General features: G+C 41.5%; 1 protein-coding gene across 2 annotated transcripts in view; it reads right to left on the reverse strand.

The window, feature by feature from the left end:
* The window catches only part of LOC126236267 (RNA demethylase ALKBH5-like), a 116168-nt gene that overhangs the window by 65453 nt on the left and 30221 nt on the right, over positions 1-20494 (reverse strand). For both annotated transcript variants that reach the window (XM_049945423.1, XM_049945422.1), the window contains exon 3: positions 8472-8714. In XM_049945423.1, the coding sequence (XP_049801380.1) occupies positions 8472-8714 (243 nt within the window). The remainder of the gene's footprint in view (positions 1-8471; positions 8715-20494) is intronic.

Below are 20494 nucleotides of genomic sequence, written 5' to 3' on the forward strand. Positions count from 1 at the left end.
TCATTCACTGTTCCGATGGTGTGGTGCGAGCCTAAAAACCATTATTCACACTATTACATCTGTGTTACAAATATTTCGGGATATTCAAGCAAAACTAGACATAAAATATAGTATCCAAATGTATCTTAAGTGCATTTGCCTGTGCTCCATGATGAGGGGTTGCCTGTTTCTATCTGTAACTTTAAAGCCACAGAATCAGACACCTTATCAAGTGAATCAGAAAGTATTGAACATCTAGAAGAGTACTGTCTTCAATATCATGACACTTCGCCTCTGCTCTTTAATCGAAAGGAACTGAATGATTTGGTTCACAATCTACAACTTTCGAAACAGTAAACTGAACTCTTGGGGTCGAGACTGCAACAACAGAACTTTCTAGCTCCATGGACAAAAATTTCCTGTTTCAGATCAAGATGTGCTTCCTTCGCTCAATATTTCGATATGAAGAATTCAATGTGTGTATTTAAAGATTTCAAGGGTCTGATGATGCAGCTAGGTGTACAACATAATCCACAGGAGTGGCGACTATTTATTGACTCCAGTAAAACCAGCTTGAAACCAGTACTACTGCATAATGGCAATGCAATTCCATCAGTACCTTTGGCTTACGCAGTAGATATGAAAGAAACTTCTGAAACCATGGCTTTCCTGCTAGAGGCACTCAAGTATAAGGATCATGAATGACAGCTTTGCTGCTACTTAAAAGTTGTTGCAATCCTTACAGGTTTACAGGCTGGATTCACGAAATACTGCTGCTTTTTGTGCGTTTGAGACAGCTGTGACACCAAGAACCACTCTTCAGTCAAGGAATGGCCTATAAGGAAGTCATATGTTCCCGGAAATGTAAATGTGAACAATACTCCATTGGTTGAGCTCGATAAAATCATTCTGCCTCCCCTTCATATCAAGTTGGGCCTTATCAAGAACTTTGTGAAAGCTCTGGATAAAGAAGGTGAGGCCTTCAATTGCTTAAAAGAAAAGTTTCCCAAATTAAGTGAGGCAAAGCAATAAAATTGCTGAAAGAGCCAACCTTTGATACCAAACTCACAGATATCCAATTAGCTGCTTGGTCTTCTTTTAAAGCAATTGTGAAGGGCTTTTTGGGTAACAGAAAAGACAAAAAGTATGTTACCATTGTGAATGATCTGTTGGACAACTATAAGAACATGTGGTGTAGAATGTATCTTAAAATTCACTTTTTGCATTCTCACCTTGATTTCTTCCAGGAAAATTTGGGAACCGTAAGCGATGAGCATGGTGAATGTTTTCACTAAGACATTCTTACCATGGAACACTGTTACCAAGGCCATTGGAACCCTTGGATGAAGGGTGACTACTGCCGGGGTCTTGTTAAGGAGAGTGATGAAACGGCAAACAAAAGAAGAGCTCTGTCTTAGCATTTTTCAAAAACCAAAGGTGAAAATATCTTCTGAACTAATTTGGATCTTTTATTGACATCATGCTCATATATACATAGAAAATAGTATTGATTTCAAACGTTCTGAATGCATATTTTTGTTTGACTCAATTGTGTCAATTTTCGCTATTACCACTTTTATTCTGCTGTTTATCTAGGAAATGTGATGACATAGAGAAAAACTGATTTTACCAGTGTATTCAGCACCCCAAAATTAGGAACATCCATTCATTTACAAACCAGATGCAGAAAAAAGTTTAAATTAAACGACTCTGAATGAGGGCAGATTGTTATGGCCTGACACCTGAGAACTAGCACCTTGGAAATGGTGAAGATGGTGGGCTGTTTGTGTGCTACTCTTGTGAGCATTTATGGAATGTGCGTAAAGATGCTGAAAGCATTAAGTTGGATGTATACACATCATAACAGAACAAAAACAATCTGTAAGGCAGGATAGGTGGTGATCTGCGGCAGATCTGATGACAGGGTACATTGGTAGTGTGGACACAAGTGTTTCGGAGAACACTGATCAGTGCACATTGCTGAATAAGTGGCTCTACAGCTGATTACCCGTAAGTGTACTATGCTGACCAAACGGTACCATCAATTACGAATGCAGTAGGCACGAGACCATAGAGATTGGACCACGGTTCAATGGGAAAGTGTCACTTCTTGGATGAACCGTATCTTGTTACACCAGGTCGATGATCATGTCTGAATATATCATAATCCAGGTAAACAGCTGGTCAAAAAATGCACCACACTATGGATGGAGGTAGATGGTGCAGTATTACCTTAAGGGGGACATTCACCTGGGCTTCCATGGGCCCTGTGGTAGTAGACACCATGACAGCTGTGGACTACATGAACATTACAGCAAGCTACCTGCACTCCTTCATACTTGATGTCTTCCTCAATGGCGATGGCATCTTCCTGCTGGATACATGTCTGTGTCAACAATGCCAGGAGATGGAGTGCAAACAGAAATTTTAAACACACCTTTTGGTGCAACTGGTTATGATAAAATGCTTGGATGATGTTGACTGTGGAGAAAACTATCTTGCCCGCAATGTGCATTGCAAAGTGTTCGATAAGTGGCAATCGTATATCATTTTCATGTTAAGCTGATGGTAATCACCCAAGGGCACTACACATTGCTGTTCTTCTAGTCAGCATGGAATGGTGATGCCCAGCTACCTATCTGAAGGGCAACAGATCCTCTCTGACAATATGAAGGAACTCGCTTTGGGAGCAACGCTGGCATGGCATAGGTGCCCACAATAGAAAACTGTTTTAGAGTCAAGTTGGCATTGATGGTGAAGATCTAGGGAGGACGTAAGAGATAAGAAATCCATTGCAGCAATTGGTATAGCATGTCAGTGACGACAAACCTCCATACAAACTCACATCTAAGACTGAAGAAGAGATGAAAGGTGACATGGCCACAGGTACTCATGCAAGATCCATTCGCAGCATACAGATGAATTCTACCAGTGTCCCACCCAGGAATAAAAGAGGGGTAGACTGGGGCATTGCCACCTACCACTGAGGAACTGTGGCTGGTGCATTTTTCTGGTGAACAGTCAACAGCAGTCCAATTTGACCCCCTACGTATCACTCCCATAGGGATTGTGAGGACAACTTTAACTACAGCATGGGAAGGAGCCTTAATAGCTGGTAACTGGGAAGTGCCCTTTGTCATGTACTTCACAGTGGTTTGCAGAGTATAGATGTAGATATCAGCTACAAACTGGATGATTCCTTTACTCTTTTTTCTTAAAAATGAACACATGGACCAGAGCCTGATCACATACAAAATAACCAGAGTGGTCCTACTAAAAGCACTATAGTACCTTCACATTTTCACTTTGGTTACCTCTCCTGCATTCAGTGATAATAACACATTTAGAAGTTTGTGACTCACAGAATTACTATACTGTTTTCTTGTCAATTATTACAGTTTTTAGCTCTATGCATTATGTCTAATCTGCCAATCATCTTTACTATAAATAATTTATCTTCAATGTTAAACATAGCACAGTGGAATAACTCCATTTGCTATATACTACTCCTCAGATATTTTTTCCTTCTCTCTGTTATACTTTTGACAACTACACCATATTTAATGACTTAAAATACCAAATTTCTTCTCTAAGCTACATTTCATTCCAATTCATTATACATGGTTTATTTGAGCAATGTTGATTACAATGGTATATTTGGTTCATCAAAAATATTTTCTTTTAAGCGAAATCTGTAATTTCATGTTCAAAAACCATGTGTTCATAAAAATGTTGTAGGATAATAATTATTTATTTCCAAAGTGGCATACCTAATTTGAAAACCCTAATATCCTTTTTCAAGTAAACATTTTACTTTTTCTTACAATCATGAACTAAAGTTTTTTGTAACCGAACTTTCTACCCTCCAGACCTTAAAGCACGTTTAATTCCAAGAAGCAACATCATGATTTTGTTTCCTCAATTTTCGGACCTTATACCTTTGATTATCAGAATAAAGCGTTAATTGAGAAATTAAGCATATTAGTTAAACTATGAACCTATGAAGTTGGTAAATCTCTGCAGATGTATTAACAAAATAGTGCATGTAACTTTTTTAAATTTCACAGTTGTCTAACACACAGTTAAACAAAATACCTACATATGGTTCACTATGATTCCATCGCTACTAATTTTGGCCTCTATCTCCTGAAAGCAAAATGTGTTCATAGATTTCACAGATTACTCTCATATACTCATCCATATAGAGGGTGAGGCAGCTAAGTCATAACACCCCTTGTATTTCCCCAACCGTATTAGATACAAAGATTCCATTTGGACAGTGAATTGCAGGGACAGGGGCTACTTGAATACATCACATTTTATGTTTGTGCTATTTTTTATTAGAGATATGAGGCCATCTTTGGTTTTTTTAAATGGAATCCTATGTTAAATTTTAGCATAACATGATGGGCTTAAAAAGACAGTTTCAAATATGTGGATATCATAATATTTAGGCGAAAAGTTTTTGAGACACAGATATGTTCTCGTATCGTGTTCGTTCTTTGAAGTGGTGTTGTCCAATGCGACCTTTCCTGTTGACCACTCAGGAACTTAACAGAGAAGGCTTTGTTTTCCTGATTCTCAATAACGTTGCATGGTGACACACGAGGCAGCTGGAGAGAAAGGTATAAATGTGCTGCTGGGGTAATGAGACATTGCATTTCCATCACAGTTTCTTGGATCAGAAATGTACACCAACGAGGAAAAGTTAGATATGCTTCTAGTGTACAGTGAAAGCAGAAGAAATACTGTTAGAGCAATAAAGCGATATGGAGAGGTACATCCTGATCGTGAGCGTCCTACGTGCCAGCTTCTTGCACGTATTTGCAAGAAACTACTTGAATCAGGATCATGGAATGCCATACAGAGGACAAGGCAGAAAACTGCAACTGGCGAGGTACCTGAAGAGGCCGTTCTAGCGTTGGCACATAACGACCCTATGGTTTCATCACAACATATCGCCTCGGAATGTGGTGTAAGTCAGAGAAGTGTTCTACACATATTGCACCGGAATAGATTTCACCCATTTCACCTCTCATTACATCAAGCACTCTCCGGTGTGGATTTTGAATGGCACCAGGAATTTTGTTGGTTTGCTCTGCAGCGCCTACAAGATGATCCAAAGTTTTTTTCAACGAGTGCTTTTTACTGATGAAGTGACTTTCATAAACCATGGTAATGTGAATTTGCATAATATGCATTACTGGTCAATAGAGAAACCTCATTGGCTCCGACAGTACAGCATCAGCAACCGTGGAGTGTTAACGTGTGGTGCAGCATCGTCAGAAATGTCATTGTGGGGCCGTACATCATTCCGGGTATACTAAATGGCAATAACTATGCACAGTTTCTGCAAAACTGTTCTGCTCATTTTGTTGGAAGAGATACCACTAACTACGGGTCAGTGCATGTGGTTCCAACATGACGGCTGTACTCCTCACTCTTCCCGTGTGGCTACAGAGCTGTTGAATAAAAAGTTCCCGGATTGTTGGATAGGAAAATGTGATTAAGTGAAGTGGCCAGCCCAGTCTCCTGATTTGACTCTTCTTGATTTTTTTCTGTGGGGCGCAATCAAACAAAGTGTATGCTCAAATACCAACTACACCAGACGATACGAAGTAATGTATCATTGAAGCATGTGCTGATATTTCACGTGACACCTTCGCAGCCATTCACAAATCATTCGAACGGTAACTACAAATGTGCATTGCAGTAGAGGGGAAGCATTTTGAGCACATGCTTCAGTAAAGTTTTGTATTACGTTCAGTATGTATTTTGCACCTTTCTGTCTGTTTGCTTTGTATTGTGATCAATAGTAAATATTTTCAAATAAAAAACAAATATGCACGAAATAACTGAAGGACAAACACGATACGAGAACATATCTGTGTCTCAAAAACTATTCGTCTACATATTATGAAGTACACATATTTGAAACTGTCTTTTTAAGCCCATCATGTTATGCTAAAATTTAACACAGGGTTCCATTAAAAAAAAACCAAAGTCGGCCTAATATCTCTCTAACAAAAAATAGCACAAACATGAAATGTGACTTATTCAAGTAGCCCCTGTCCCTGCAATTCACTGTCCAAACGGCATCTTTGTATCTATTATGGTTGGGGAGATACAAGGGGTGTTATGACTTAGCTGCCTCACCCTGTATAGAAGCACCCGATAACAGCTCTAGCATTTCTTACCTAGCCCCACACACGTGAATAACTATGCGCAAAGGTTATCATCATACAGTTACTAGAAGTCAAAAATGTATAATTAATTTCTGTAGTAACCAGTGTTCTTTGTTCATACTCATGAAGTTCAATACACTTATGAACTATGTCAACCACACTGTGTTTGGTATTATGTTATTATTACATCAATGTTAAATATTTTTATGATTCGCTATGAAAATTATTAATGCTTGAATCTTCTTTTAAACTGTGATCTGTGAAAATCTGATGTGTGTAAAGACATACTAGCTGAGGCTGTTACAGGGAGGCTCCTTAAGTATGCTGGCACTGTTAGAGCTCACCAAGTGTAGCAGACAACCTGTGTTGCGTACACTACATGCAAAATTAATTTAAAAAAGGAGAGAGGGAGCATTGTGATACATTCTGGAAGGAATAATTACACAAATAATTCAAGTTACTTAGTCATGTTGCATTTGTTACTGAACGGTCAGGTTACAAAACCAATCCATTTCAGAGGGGAAGATGTCTATATTTCAGTGCCACCTAGGACCTGTACCCATCAACCAGGTTACTTAATTCGCAAGTGGTTCCGGTAGCTCATCTTTTCCTTATACGCATTCAAACATAATCTGCTGCAATTAACACTTTTTTTTGTCTGCTATTTATCTAATACTACATACATAAAACATCATGGCTGAAATGTATTATTTCCACTCAGTCAACTCAGCCTTCTAGTGGCAACTGCCATGAACTTCATATTCACTACTAGGTTCAATGCACTCCACACTTGCATTCTGCAATATGAGGACAAAGTTATCTAATGTCATCAAGAAATTCCTATTTTCAAAGTATCAGGGCACACACTACTATACTTCCAATGAAATCCAACAGGCCATGAAAGTTGCTGATTCTGTTTAGAAGATAACATATGTTACATAATAGAATGTGAACATTACTTACATGAAACTATTCCCATCTCCAATAACATAACCACATGTAACATCCAGTTTTTGAAATACTGCTTCACACACTAAAAAAAAAACTCTGGATGTAATTGTGCATATTTTTACTTTCAACTGCCTTAATATCTTTAAACCCCTGTCAGTTCCATAAAAAAAGCACAGCTAAAATTTTTCGGTTGGCTCCCCTGCGGCAGGTGGCGCCCTCATCCAAAGTGCCCTCCTGCCTCAGAGAGGTCTTCCTGGCCTCCCACCGCAGTTGTCGCTATGTTGTCACAGGGAACTGAGCCAGAGTAGTGGCCAAAAAAGCACACTGCGACCAGAGACTTCACACTTTCCAAGGTTCATATTTTGAATTGCTTTTCTTGCATTCATCTTTATTGGTTATATTTCATCAGTTTGTGAGACTATTTTGTCAGATTTATGGAAAACAAGGGTGTTTTCATATGTGTGTAATTTGCATATTGCAACAGAACTTGTTATGGTGAAACTAATTTACTTCATTAGTCCTTTCTTCCAGGTTTTTTGATAATGTGGTGTGGTGAAGAGGACATTTGATTTGAGCAATGAGACAGATATCAAGGTACTAGTACGACTTTTGACAGTTGGTGATGAGGATCCAGTGCTAACAGAAGATTTAGATGAAGAAAATGATATTGCATCAGAAGATTGGGTTGAAGGGGATAAAATAATATCACTACCAAACAAGAGTATACCGATGATGAAGAGGCTTGTGATACTGAAGAAGATGCACAATTCACAACTGGAAATGATAGAAGACCAAATGGACCTGGAAGCCCCCAAATAAGGGTAACCACAGAGGATCTGAAAATATTATCGTTCACCTTTCAGGGGTCGTAGGAGCAGCTAGATTGGCCAAAGCCCCAGTTGAGTATTGGCTCACTTTTTCACAGATACTATGCTTGCAATGATGGTGAAATACACCCATCAACATATGGACAGAATCAAGGGGAATCTATTGTATGCTTTTTTGACACATTACAACGAAGTTACAAAAAGGCTGTGACCAACAGAGGGTTAATCACCGCACACTGAGTATATTATGCAGTTACATGAGTGCACTTTCTAGAAAAATTATGCAGGGCTTTAAGTTACACAGCAAATTCTGCCTTAGAAGGGACACACACACACACACACACACACACACACACACACACACACAATATCAATGCAAGTATTTTAATCCACAAAGCAGATTAAACAAATACTTTAATTCCACCAAAAAGACATATTTTAGTTTAAATGTAACATGAGAAATTATGCATCAAAATCCATCCAACAGTCAACTCTAGACTAGAGTTAACTGATACATTGTAATACTAACCTATCAAATATGTGTATAGGATCAATATGAGAAACTATGCAGCCTCCAGGTTGATAATCATTAATGACTGCCGAATTGATGAAGCCATCGGGTACAATTCCTGCTTTTACAAGTGGTTCAATGACCATATTATGAACCCAATCAGGAATGGGATCAACTTCTCCTTGGGGGTACAAGCGTTCCATACCTGGTCCTCGTTTTGAGAGCTGAGATCCATACGTGTAGCCTTCCCCAAAAAAGTACCTATAAAATTTAATTAATAAATTTAAAAATTATACAGTAACAAATTTTGATGGCTCTTTTAAGTGGAATGCCAATACCTTATACTAATAATGTTAGATTCAACATATTTATATCCCATTTTTTCATAAACTAGCCATGGTAATATAACAAAACTTAACCAGAATACAGAGTCATACCTTATACATTTATTTATCTAAATCAAGTATGTAACTTTGGTCAGAATCAAGAGAGAATTTTTTTTTAATGAAGGTCTTAAAAATTTATGTAGTTTTTTTAAAAAAATTATTTTTATGATCAAACTACGAGTACTATCTCTACCACTGTAGGCCCATATCCTTAGTACTGCTGTTAATAAGAGGTAAAAATGTCAGAGTTTTAGTTTAGGGAGTTTCTGAGATAATGGGAAACTTTTGAGAAAAAAGTAGTTTTTCATAAATTCCACTTGACAGTTGACATAAAGGAAAACTGGCTATTGAATGAAGAAACAGCCTAAAACTCTAGCTCTGTAATCTTTATCTTCTTGAGGATGAACCAGAACTCTTTCTCAATCTGAGGGACCTTGCTGCTTCTATTGTATTTTTGACCATAATTTCTGCCTTGTAGACTCACTGTTTATCCAATTCTTGAAGGATTGTTTCTGTATTATGGCCTAATTTAATTTAAAATTGTTTTAGAACTTTTATTCTGCCTGCATTTCCATCACTGAAGGTCACCACAGCATCGCTGTTGCCAATCTTCAGTGTTTTCAGGAATACAAGTATGTTTTTGGGCACCCTGGTCCATACAACATTGTTGAAAAGCTCACTTACATTTTGACTTTTTCCTGCGAGACATATCTTCAGAAGGTCTGGCTGTGCTAGATCTCTACACACTGGCTTAGTTACTAATCAAACAACTTCAATTATGGTGATTCTAGGGGTATATTCTCAGTCTTGCATTATTTACACCAGACAATTTAACCCAAGTTGTGTAGTGGCCTATCATAACTCGATGTCTTTTAGAAAAATGTTTTCCATACTGCTTTTCTCATTCCTTCCAGGTCGTTTGTACTCTTGGCCATAGTAGTCTTTTAGCTGATTGATTGTTTTGTCAGTTGTATGTCCTCTTGTAATCTTCAAGCTTTTTGCTAGAAATTTCCATATTTTACAGAGTCAAGAATCCATTCGTTTCTGCGGATGACATGCACATTCTAACTTTTGTGGTGTTAGGTCATCACAGGGCCTGCTGCCAATTACTGATATGAATGAACTGGAATCACAGTCACCAATGAATGATTTTAACACAGTTAACCCCATGTTGTTCTTTAGAGTGCTGAAAGATCTTCACAGCTGAGGCACTTTTCATCCCTCCAATGGATCTCTCATATGTTTTCTGACAGTTGTGTTCACACATTTTTTTTCTTTTTGTTATTAGTACCCACTTTTACACATTAGTGGCGATGTTCTGACAATACTTCAACATCAAGCACCTGTGCAATAATATTTGTGGCAGCTGCACAAGAAGTTTTAGACTGATGCTCCACCAAATGCTAAGCAAATGTAGTCATTAGCATCATTTTCTTCAACTGCTTAGATTGCTGCCCATTTCATTGACTCTTCTACAATTACTTTTACGGTTTTCCCTAAAGCATCTGTGTATCTTGAAACATTATTAGGGGGACATAATAGACAGATAAGAGCAAACAAAGTTTTTTTTAGCACTGGGGCCTTAACCAATGCATCTCAGCCCTTAGAAATATCTGACATTCACCTCAGAAAGGTTACTGTTCTTACATTTTTCAGATGTCCAAATTCTTTATTAATCTCTCACTTCTACTTCCAAACTAAGAACTAAAATGTTTCTCTTGAAAACATTTTCAGAAATTATTATCTCTCCACCACACAAATTACAACATGCAGTTTGATTAATCATTGCTTTTAATAAATTTGAACCTAATGTTAAACTGATATTCCTGGAGTGGTTTCCCTGTACATTTCATTACTGTTCACAAGCTTCTTCCTTGAAATACTTGATGACAAAAAAACTTTGTTCGGTGTTGCTTGGACCAATCTCATTCTCTGGATGTAAACTTTCAACAGGAGATTTTCTGTAGAATCTACTTCCCTTATTTCTTCTCTTCTTAAATATACCCTTTGATGGGGTCACATTAGAGAGGGAAACATCAATTCAATGAGCAACAAAAAAGTCCAAATATTCACAATGAAAGATGTAATGCACCTTACAAAACAGGGACGATACCATGCAGTATACCACAAACAGGAAATGTCACAACAACCAATGTAGAAAACCTATGCAGCAGGATGTTTGCTATAAATCAACATAAATCACTGCCTCCTATGAGCAACTACTTCCTGAGATTTCTTTGTCATAACCGAACAAGTGTTCGTGGAAATTGTAGAAATTACTTGTGCAGTAAATTACTTCAAAATAAATTAAAAATACTTGTTGTACAAAATCAACAACACATACTACAAATTAAAAAGAAAACTCCAAACAACAATTTTCCATAAAAACATAAAAATTGACATTTTTACCCACATTACTTTTGTACTCCCCTTAGCAAGTGTTAAAACTAAAATACAGATTCAAAAGGGATTATATTTGCTCATCTTTGATGTTAGGGATAACATTTGTTGCCTCACACTCGACAATGGCAATCCCAAAGCATGAAAGTCAACTTGCCACTCAAACATCCTGGCCTCCTACACTACAGAGCTTCCCAAAAAAGAGGAAGCGTGAACATTTTGGAGGTCATTTAATTATCTCGTGGGGTGGTGGGGGCATCTAAAGATTTCTAACTACATCCTTCACTTTTAACAATACTGTGAAAATAGTTTAACAATGAAAATAAATAAATAAATTTGTGAAAATAAGTTTGCTGTTCAGTGAAACATGAACTGTAACAACTTTCTAATTGCAGCCAACTACTACAGCTTTTCATAATTTTTAGTGAATAGCTTCAGTCATCAGTGATATACGTTCAAAATAGGTTAGTACAGCATTTGACCACTTTGTTGCCTCTTCTCTGGCCGATGTTCCACTGCTAGCTTATGGGAAACTTATGCCATGTTTCATCAATTGTGCTCACACACTAACTATGTTGAAGTTTGCAGAAGCTTTGTATGAACCATTAGTAAAAGTGTGACCTATCATATTCAGGGATCTAGCAAGTTACTCTGTTTCAGTCACACACAGTTTCTACTGAGATTTATTGTATAGTCTGGAATGAATGGGTGAATTTTATGAAGTTGCAGATTGGTGTTGTTCCAAAGCCAAAAATAATCCAAAATATCTTAGCAATATGTATGTGTAAAAGAGCAAAACTGATGGTAATGAAGCTATAGATTCTAGGACACCGGGACTGTATCCTGTAACAGCTGTATGCTGATAGAACCACAGACAAAGTGCCTTTGTATGCACAACAGAGAAAATACAATGAAACACTACTGCAATATAAATTTATTTCCACAAATACCGAAGACAGGCCTGTTTCAAAACATGATTATGTTTCGAAAAAGGACAGTTTATTTTGTTGCAAAGCCATCAATCTGATTAAATGATGTACACTTAACAACTGTTTCTCTGCAAACTTATGCTTAAAGGGCTGCACAGATACGAATGTCCACAGTAATAACCACTTTGCAGATAAAAGACTACTATAATGCTGATACTTGTAATGAATACTAGCAAGCGAAAGTCTAAAACATTCAAAATTAAAAACAAATCTACTTACAAAATGTACTTCCCATTCTAAAAAAAATCTGTAAAATATTTTTAAAAGTTACTGGAATCATGGAAAGTCCAAAAAAGTTATCGAATTACATATGTTTGCCAATCACAAGTGCTTAACAGCATCTTATAAAGCCTAAACATATTATAAGCAAAGATAATATTTTACCAGTGTCACCAAGAATGAATGAAACTATTCTAAAATTATTTTTAAAAATTTCACAATCCAATGGCACAATTGTTAGGTATTTTTTGGAAATTAACAATGACCAGTGTGAGTGACTTATTGCAAGAATTGAAGGAAATGAGTGAATCGACTGATGCACTTTGTGCAGACAGATGCACTTTGTGCAACCACTGGCATACATCAATTATTGTAATGCTGAGAATTTACACGAAGATTTAATATTTTGTTGGTAATTGGAAGAGCATGGTAGAAATTTTTCAAAGTGAATGAATTTCTGATGAAATGGGCCGGAATGGAATAGGCCCAAATATGTTGGAGTACGTATGAATGATGCAGTGGCGATGGCAGCAAGAAAATCTGGATTTTATCTTTCAAGATAAATAGGCAAGCTATGGTCCAACTACTTTTACTTATAGCACAATTCAATGAGAAGCTTTAGTGGCGAAGACAATTTTGGGAGATCTGAATGCTGCTTTGCAAAAAGCAATTAAAGCTAACAATAATCTGATAATATTCAGTCATCTTGACATGATAATTTAGTGGTTCATCTGGCCATCAAATGGACGGTTGAACTATTGTGTTAAGATGACTGTATGACCTGGCTGCAAACCCGCCAAGAATATTGTCAGTTGAAGGGCCAGGACAGTTTATGTTGTTGCAAAGCCATCAATCTGATTAAATGATGTACACTTAACAACTGTTTCTCTGCAAACTTATGCTTAAAGGGCTGCACAGATACAAATGTCCACAGTAATAACCACTTAGCAGATAAAAGACTACTATGATGCTGATACCCACAGGTAACTGCAATAGTAATTACTACATGTTTAAAGTTAAGACAGTGTCAATATTGCAATTTTCGTCGCTCTGCATTGTGTGAAACTGATAAATGTGATTGCTTAAATTGGCACCATACGCCATGTGATGGGGTAGCTGGGAATTGACAGTCTACAGATGTGGACTACATCTCTGACCAATGACTGACTGCAGTTTACAATTTGTGAACTTACTACAACCCCATGCAAAACTTTGCAGCACTTGATTCATCAGCTGAAAAAAGCAATTGTTGGTTGGTGGGTTGGTTTGGGGGATTAAAGGGACCAGACTGCGACGGTCATCGGTCCCTTTTTCCAAAAAATTAAAACCACCCAAAGAGAATAAAAACGAACAGCAGGAAAGACGTCAGACGACACAGGACAAGAAATACTCCTACAGAGGTCAGACAAAACAAATTAAAATCACACAGAGTGTGACGGTGGTTGGCCGACCATAGAGATAAAAAGGAAAAGCCAACCACCGAGAACACATTAAAAACTCAGCGTAAAATCGTAGGCCAATGGCCAGAATCAACACAAAAGAACAGAACAAACACTCAGAGTAAACGATAAAAACCCCCTGCCCGAATAAAACGTAAAACTAAGCCAGCCATAACAGGGTCATAAGATAAAAGGGCAGGGAGCGTATCAGGCAGCGCAAATGTCTGCCTGACCACAGCTAAAAGGGGGCAGGCCAACAAAATGTGGGCCACTGTCAAAGCCGCCACGCAGCGACATAGAGGAGGGTCCTCCCGGCACAGTAAATAACTGTGTGTCAGCCGGGAGTGGCCAATGCGGAGCCGACAAAGGACGACTGAGTCCCTGCGGTTGGCTCGCATGGATGACTGCCACACAGTCGTCGTCTCCTTAATGGCACGGAGTTTTTTGGGCGTGATCCGATCGCGCCATTCAGCGTCCCAAAGCGCAAAAACTTTTCGGCGGAGGACTGCCCACAAATCAGTCTCTGGGAGGCCAACATCCAGAGATGGTTTACTCGTAGCCTCTTTCGCCAGGTGGTCAACATGTTCATTGCCCGGGATACCGACATGACCGGGGGTCCACACAAAGACCACAGAGCGGCCGCAACGGGCACGAGTATGCAGGGACTCTTGGATAGCCATCACCAAACGAGAACGAGGGAAACACTGGTCGAGAGCTCGTAAACCGCTCAGGGAATCGCTAAAGATAACGAAGGACTCACCTGAGCAGGAGCGGATATACTCTAGGGCAGGAAAGATGGCGACCAGCTCAGCAGTGCAAACGCTGCAGCCATCCTGCAAGGAACGTTGTTCGGAATGGTCCCCTAGAGTGAGCGCATACCCGACACGACCAGCAACCATCGAACCGTCAGTGTAAACAATGCCAGAGCCCTGATACGTGGCCAGGATGGAATAAAAGTGTCGGCGGAAGGCCTCTGGAGGGACTGAGTCCTTCGGGCCCTGTGCCAAGTCGAGCCGAAGGCAAGGGTGAGGAACACACCATGGAGGTGTATGCAAAGTGGCCCGGAAAGGAGGTGGAACAGTGAAAACCCGAAGCCCGGAGAGAAGCTCTTTGACGCAGACCGCGATTTTACAACCAGACCGGGGCCGACGTTCTGGCAGATGGACGACCGATCGCGGGAACAGGAGACGATAGTTTGGATGCCCGGGCAAGCTTAAAACATGGGCAGCATAAGCGGCCAGCAAACGTTGGCGCCGTAACCACCGGGGAGGGACACCTGCCTCCACTAGTATGCTGTCCACAGGGCTGGTGCGGAAAGCACCAGTGGCAAGCCGTATGCCGCTGTGTAGGATTGGGTCCAGTACCCGCAGCGCAGATGGGGATGCTGAGCCATAAGCCAGGCTCCCATAATCCAGACGAGACTGAATTAACGCCTGGTAGAGCCGTATCAGGGTAGATCGGTCGGCGCCCCAGCAGGTGTGGCTCAAGCATCTCAGGGCATTTAGATGCCGCCAACACGCCTGTTTAAGCTGCCGAATCTGAGGCAGCCAAGTCAGCCGGGCATCAAAAACTACACCCAAAAACCTGTGGGTCTCCACCACAGCAAGGAGTTCGTCGGCAAGATAAAGCCGCGGATCAGGATGGACTGTTCGGCGCCGGCAGAAATGCATAACGCGGGTCTTGGCAGCCAAAAACTGAAAACCATGCGCTACAGCCCAAGACTGCACCTTGCAAATAGCGCCCTGTAGCTGACGTTCAACAGCTGCAATGCCAGTAGAGCTGTAGTAAAGGCAGAAGTCGTCAGCATACAGGGAAGCGGAGACAGAATTTCACACGGCCGCAGCGAGCCCGTTAATGGCTATTAAAAACAGGCAGACACTTAAAACAGAACCCTCTGGCACACCGTTCTCCTGGACGCGGGAGGAACTATACGAGGCCGCGACTTGCACGCGGAAGGTACGATACGACAGAAAATTGGGGATAAAAATCGGCAGAGGACCCCGAAGACCCCATCCATGAAGCGTAGAAAGGATGTGATGATGCCATGTCGTATCGTACACCTTCCGCATGTCGAAAAAGCGACCAGGTGCTGACGACGGGCAAAGGCAGCACGGATGGCCGACTCCAGGCTCACCAGATTGTCGGTGGCGGAGCGGCCTTTACGGAACCCACCCTGAGAAGGAGCCAGAAGGCCCCGAGACTCCAGTACCCAATTCAAGCACCGGCTCACCATCCGTTCAAGCAACTTGCAAAGAACGTTGGTGAGGCTAATGGGACGGTAGCTGTCCACCTCCAGAGTGTTCTTTCCAGGTTTCAAAACGGGGATGACAATGCTTTCCCGCCATTGCGACGGAAACTCCCCCTCGACGCAAAGACGGTTGTAAAGATCGAGGAGGCGCCGCTGGCAGTCCACTGATAGGTGTTTCAGCATCTGACAGTGGATGCCATCTGGCCCAGGAGCGTTATCAGGGCAAGCGGCTAGGGCACTGCGAAATTCCCACTCACTGAATGGAGCATTGTAAGATTCAGGATGGTGGGTGCGAAATGAAAGGCTCCGACGTTCCATCCACTCTTTAATGGAGCGGAAGGCCAGTGGGTAATTAGAAGAAGCGGAACTAAGAGCAAAATGCTCTGCCAAGCTGTTGGCAATTTCGCCGGAGTCTGTACAAACTGCTCCATTCAGTGAGAGAGCAGGGACGCTCACAGGGGTCCGATAGCCATAGAGGCGTCGGATCTTGGCCCAGACCTGCGATGGAGAGACATGGAGGCCAATGGTGGACACATACTGCTCCCAGCACTCCTGCTTGCTTTGGCGGATAAGGTGGCGGGCCGCGCACGCAGCCGTTTGAAGGTGATGAGGTGTTCACTGCAGGGATGTCGCTTGTGACGCTGTAGCGCCCGCCGGCGATCTTTAATCGCTTCAGCGATCTCAGGCGACCACCAAGGCACAGTCCGCCGCCGAGGGGACCCAGAGGAACAGGGAATGGCAGATTCGGCGGCAGTAACGATACCGGTGGTGACCGATTGAACCACCGCATCAATGTCATCATTAGAGAGAGGCTCAATAGTGGCAGTGGAGGAGAACAAGTCCTAGTCAGCCTTATTCATAGCCCATCTGCTAGGGCGCCCAGAAGAGTGACGCCGTGGTAGTGACAGAAAGATCGGCAAGTGGTCACTACCACACAGGTCGTCATGCACACTCCATTGGACAGACGGTAAGAGGCTAGGGCTACAGACTGAAAGGTCAATGGCGGAGTATGTGCCATGCGCCACACTGAAGTGTGTGAAGGCACCATCATTTAAAATCGAGAGATCGAGCTGCGACAATAAATGCTCAACGGTGGCGCCTCAACCTGTTGCCACTGACCCACCCCACAGAGGGTTATGGGCATTGAAGTCGCCCAATAGCAAGAAAGGTGGCGGCAATTGGGCTATCAGCGCAGCCAGGACATGCTGAGAGACATCACCATCCGATGGAAGGTAAAGACTGCAGACGGTAACATTCTGTGGCATCCACACCCGAACAGCGACAGCCTCTAAAGGTGTTTGGAGAGGGACAGACGCGCTGTGCAGAGTGTGAAGGACATAGAGGCAGACGCCACCAGACACCCTTTCATATGCTGCCCGGTTCTTATAATAACCCCGATAGCCACGGAGGGCGGGGGTTCGCATTGCTGGAAACCAAGTTTCCTGAAGAGCAATGCAGAAGAAAGGGTGAAGGCTGATAAGTTGGCGGAGCTCAGCTAGATGGTGGAAGAAACCGCTGCAGTTCCACTGGAGGATGGTATTGTCCATTGCGGAGAAAGGCGTGACGGGACTGGGAAGGCAGATTACCCCGCTGGGTCACCTGCAATTGTACATCGGAGTAAAGACTGCTGAAGAGAGTCGCGAATTAGTCGCGTGAGGTACTCAAGTGCGAATAGCCAGACCAGAGTTACAATGTTGTGCACTGTTTGTGGGTAAAAGAGTAACCTCAAATCTGCAAGTATGCTAATATGCAGAAGAGACTGCTTTTGCAGTCACAATACTGCGGGCCAAGCGACTTGTTGCAGACAAGCGTCTGGAAGGAACAGAGAGATGAGCGAAGTGCACAACTGCTTGGGAGATGCATCATGCAAACCTTTATAAAAACCAGCATTGGCACTGCTGCAGATTCTGATCCCAATTTGGCTCTGATGCACAACCTGTGTTAAGCCATGTACAGACTAGGCCAATGAACTGCAGTCAATGGATTCAGCTGAACGTTTATTGCCACTGCATTGGCATTTGGCCACTCATCCTCACCAAAGGGGTTGGGGCTGAGGGATCTGGCCAAGCAGAATCACAGTTGGCTCAGATAACTTGTCAACATTGTTCTCATTTTGTTATTCTTATAAAGTAGTGTTTTAATTGCAATTTTACCGGCAGACATCATGAGGAAAGAAGAAGATTTAGAGTTATAACATGTACAGGATTTATTTTACTGCAAGGAGACGATCATTAAGAAAAGAAGAGGAAGAAACGATGACAATGGATGACCTCTGTTTTAAAAAGAAGGGAACAGTGTGGTGGGACAAAATTGTCTGGCCTTAAAGCTGACTTGGGGTATATGAAATTTGATAATTTTTTTCCAAATGAAATCTACATATTGTTACTGAATTACATGTAAGCCTTAAATTTCCTAACAAGACACTTCTTTTAGGAGAGCTGCAGAAAAATTAATGGTCGTTTCCTGTTTTGTTTGTTTTTGTCATTCACACACAAAAAAAGGATGCCAAAATAACCCACGTTTTTTCCACACCACTTACATTACTTTCTAACAGCTCACTTATCTCCCTCTAAGCATCTCATCTTTTCAGTTTTTTTTTTTTTTTTTTTTTTTCTTCACAGTTTGTAGGATCCCATAAACATTCCCATTCATGATAAAACTCCTATCAGCATTAAATGTTGTCTCTGTATTCCATTCCATACTCTAGTGTTTTTAAACAAAATAATACACACCTTTTTGAAAGACACAACAAGTCGCTACTAAGCCAATGAACATTCGACCTGGAGTCTACACTAGCAGAGGCCAGAACACTGCGAACATTTTGATGTTACTGTCTACAGTCTGAACTGCAATCATGGACAACTGCTTCATTGGCTCTGATTTGCCACCTGAGCACACCAAGTGCCGCCTGTTGGTCATATGTGTACGTGATTTTACTCTGCCCGACGACAGGACAGTTTCTTGTGGCACTTAGCTGCACATGGTACATGCAGGATTGCACAACATACAGTCAGTGCATTAGCACCTCTTGAGATTTGAGAGTAGTTTCCCATCCTACATGGTTGTTCAGTTTCAGTTATGTATCAGAACTCCTCATCCTTTTCCCACAGTTTCCCCCACAAATATCTTCAACTCTTATTTGCAGGCACCAGGACTATGAGTTGGACAAGCTACTTCACAGCTGGAAAATAGTGTTTTCTTACAGCCTGATCCGCTTGCAGGTCACTGCAGACAATTATTTGGTGCCAAGTGAGGGGCTGGATAAAAGTAAGCACCCCTATTCTGTGGTGTTGGCACAAATTAAGCATCCCTATTGTCAGATGTAGGCTGTCAGGAAGCCACAGCCTCTACACTGTACTGGGAGAATTAAGACTGAGATGAGGCGTGGTACATGTATTGAGGTGCAGAAAGAAGACTATTGATGGGCTGTGAAGGCACAACATGGCAGGCAATTTTGCATGCCTTTTTCATTTCAGTTGAGATGGGGTGCATAATTAAAGAGTATAATAATGGGACTGCATTGAGAGTGTCTTTACTGAAGCTCTTTGACCACAGTGACCGGTAGTACAGTTGTCAATGTAGCTCCATTTTTCTTCTTTAATATGCTGATGGACTTGCTGGTTTCTTAATGTTTTTTGTGTGCATGGGAAAACAGTGCACTGGAGTTGTGACATGGTGAATGGAGAATGTTACAGAAAATGGCACTTTGCTGGGAGGGGAGACTGGGGCCCCAGGTGGACTTCGCAGAACTGGTGCTCTCGAGGCATCCCAAGAGGTAGCAAACCATAGTGTCTGCCTGGAGGTGGAGAGGCCCCATGAGCAGTAGACGGGAGACACTTCCTCATGTTCTGCTTTGTAGACAGCTGTCAGCCACTTTAGAAAACACAGGCTGCACAAAATAATATGCTAGTACTGTGAGCTGTCATTCCTAATTACAGAGGCCCTCTGATGTGAGGCTACAGCCATAGGCGCGAAAATGTGCAATTGGTATATTAGAGTGTGATGACACAAGCACAAAGCTGGAGCAGACTTTATTAGTAGGGGAGAGTTTTGCTACATGATTGGCATATGATGGGGTGGCACTATTTTGGCAGGATTATCTATGGTAGAGTGAAACCTATGGGGCCACACTATTGGTGACTGGCACTGTTTGGCAAGAAAGCAGAGCAGGGTGTAAGAGAGAGCTAAAAATACTGCTTCAGGGTTGACACACAGTGGAGGCAGCTTCAACTCCAGATCAAGAGGCCGTTGATTCGGCAACGACTTTGGCTAAAACGTGGTGCTCAGCCCAACAATTTCCGAGTTACAAGGTTACAAGACATCCAGGGAACAGCATTGCAGCTGTATCAATGTGCCTTCA

The sequence above is a fragment of the Schistocerca nitens genome, chromosome 2, assembly GCF_023898315.1.
Source record: "Schistocerca nitens isolate TAMUIC-IGC-003100 chromosome 2, iqSchNite1.1, whole genome shotgun sequence".
Classification (NCBI taxonomy): domain Eukaryota; kingdom Metazoa; phylum Arthropoda; class Insecta; order Orthoptera; family Acrididae; genus Schistocerca; species Schistocerca nitens.